The sequence below is a fragment of the Mandrillus leucophaeus genome, unplaced genomic scaffold (genome assembly GCF_000951045.1).
Source record: "Mandrillus leucophaeus isolate KB7577 unplaced genomic scaffold, Mleu.le_1.0 Scaffold34, whole genome shotgun sequence".
Classification (NCBI taxonomy): Eukaryota; Metazoa; Chordata; class Mammalia; order Primates; family Cercopithecidae; genus Mandrillus; species Mandrillus leucophaeus.
The window spans coordinates 302,539-304,485 of NW_012103587.1; the positions used below are offsets into that span (position 1 = coordinate 302,539).

The 1,947-nt window shown below is 43.2% G+C and overlaps 1 protein-coding gene across 1 annotated transcript in view; it reads left to right on the forward strand.

Annotated features, from left to right (window-relative positions):
* The window catches only part of TCTN2 (tectonic family member 2), a 63,958-nt gene that overhangs the window by 25,949 nt on the left and 36,062 nt on the right, over positions 1 to 1,947 (forward strand). Inside the window, exon 8 of the mRNA XM_011988888.1 lies at positions 1,058 to 1,203. Coding sequence (XP_011844278.1) covers positions 1,058 to 1,203 — 146 coding nt within the window. The remainder of the gene's footprint in view (positions 1 to 1,057; positions 1,204 to 1,947) is intronic.

Consider the following 1,947-nt stretch of genomic DNA (forward strand, 5'->3'; position numbering starts at 1 on the left):
CCGTGCCTGGCTAGAAGTAACTATCATTCTTTACTTCTTTTTCTTTTTAAACTTTCATTTTCGGTTCAGGTCTACCTGTGCAGGTTGTTTATATAGGTAAACTTATATCATAGGGTTTTGTTGTACAGATTATTTGTCACCCAGGTACTAAGCCAAGTAACCAATAGTTTTTTTCTGATCCTCTCCCTCCTGCCCCTCACTACCCTCAAGTAGGGTCCAGTATAGAAAACAATGGTTAGATAAATACATCATTTTATTTACCATTCTAGAATTTTGAAAAATATTTTAAGGTTTTATATGGAATCATTTATATATGTATGTATGAATGCATGAGTGAATGAATGACAGGGTCTTGCTTTGTCACCCAGGCTAGAGTGCAGTGGCGTAGTCACAGCTCACTGCAGCCTCCACCTCCTGGGCTCAAGCAATCCTCCCACCTTAGCCTCCCAAGTAGCTGGGACTATAGGCGCATGCCACTATGCCCAGTTAATTTTTTACTTTTTGTAGAGACAGGGTCTTGCTATGTTGCCCAGGTTGGTCTTGAACCCCTGAGCTCAAATGATTCTCCCACTACAGCCTTCCAAAGTGCTGGGATTACAGGTGTGAGCCACTGCTCCCAACCTGAAATCTTTTTTTACGTTCAACGTTATGAGGAGTGTTATTTGTGGGAAGAAATCAGGGGAGGTAAAACAGTTTCTCTTTCTTATTCAGATGAATCCATTTTTATGGTATTAAACTCTGGTTGTGACGAGGGAGAGAACATGAAGTTAAATATAGTCATGTCTCTGCAAACTAAATAGAATAGGACAAGGGATTTTCTTTGTTTTTATTAGGTAATATTTACTGTGACTCCACAACCAGTGGCTTCCAGACCTTGATGGGCAAATCAGTTAGATGTTTTGCTAAAGCGGGTCAACTAGTCCGTGAACTTGCTGTTGCTGAAACCAAGCCAGCAATGGGAGCAGGCTGCAGAAAGAACAGTTTTAAGGGATGCCGATCTATTTTGTATGATTAGGAGAGAGGCCATAAATCTGTTGGCTTTGCCCTTCACCCTCAGATGTCCCTGACTGGGCAGTGTATGCAGAACGCCCCCGTGGCATTTCTTCACAATTTTGATGTTAAATGCGTTACTGATTTGGAAGTATACCAAGAACGAGATGGTATTATCAATGCGAAGATAAAGAATGTTGCCTTAGGAGGTATGTTACATTTCTTTGAGAAAAGAACGCAGACCCAAACATGAAGATAAAGTGCGATCTCATGAGAGTATAAATCATTTCTACTGGTTCAACTTCAAATAATATTTTAACTGCCAATTATTTTCTTTGGAAAAAGTTTAGTTCCATAAGACAGCATATTGCATATTAATTATTTTGAAATTGAAGTACAATTCAAATAACATAAAATTAACCTTTTTGTTTGTTTTGAAACGGAGTCTCGCTCCATTGCGCAGGTTGGAGTGCAGTGGCGCGATCTCAGCTCACTGCACCCTCCGCCTCCTAAGTTCAAGCGATTCTCCTGCCTCAGCTTCCCAAGTAGCAGGGTCTACAGGTGTACGCCACCACGCCCAGCTAATTTTTTTGTTTTTAATAGAGATGGGGTTTCACCATGTTGGCTAGGCTGGCCTTGAACTCCTGACCTCAGGTGATCCGCCCGCCTCGGCCTCCCAAAGTGCTGAGATTACAGGTGTGAGCATCTGCGTTCTGCCAAAATTAACCATTTTAAAGTGTACAATTCATTGACGTTAGTACCTTCTACACTGTTGTGCCACCATCACCTCTCTCTAGTTCCAGAACATTTCATCCCCTCAGAAGGGCATCTGTCCCCATTCGCAGTCACTCCCTACCCCTCGTCCCTCAGCCCCTGGCAGCCACCAGTCACTCCCTACCCCTCTTCCCTCAGCCTCTGGCAGCCACCAGTCACTCCCTACCCCTCTTCCCTCAGCCC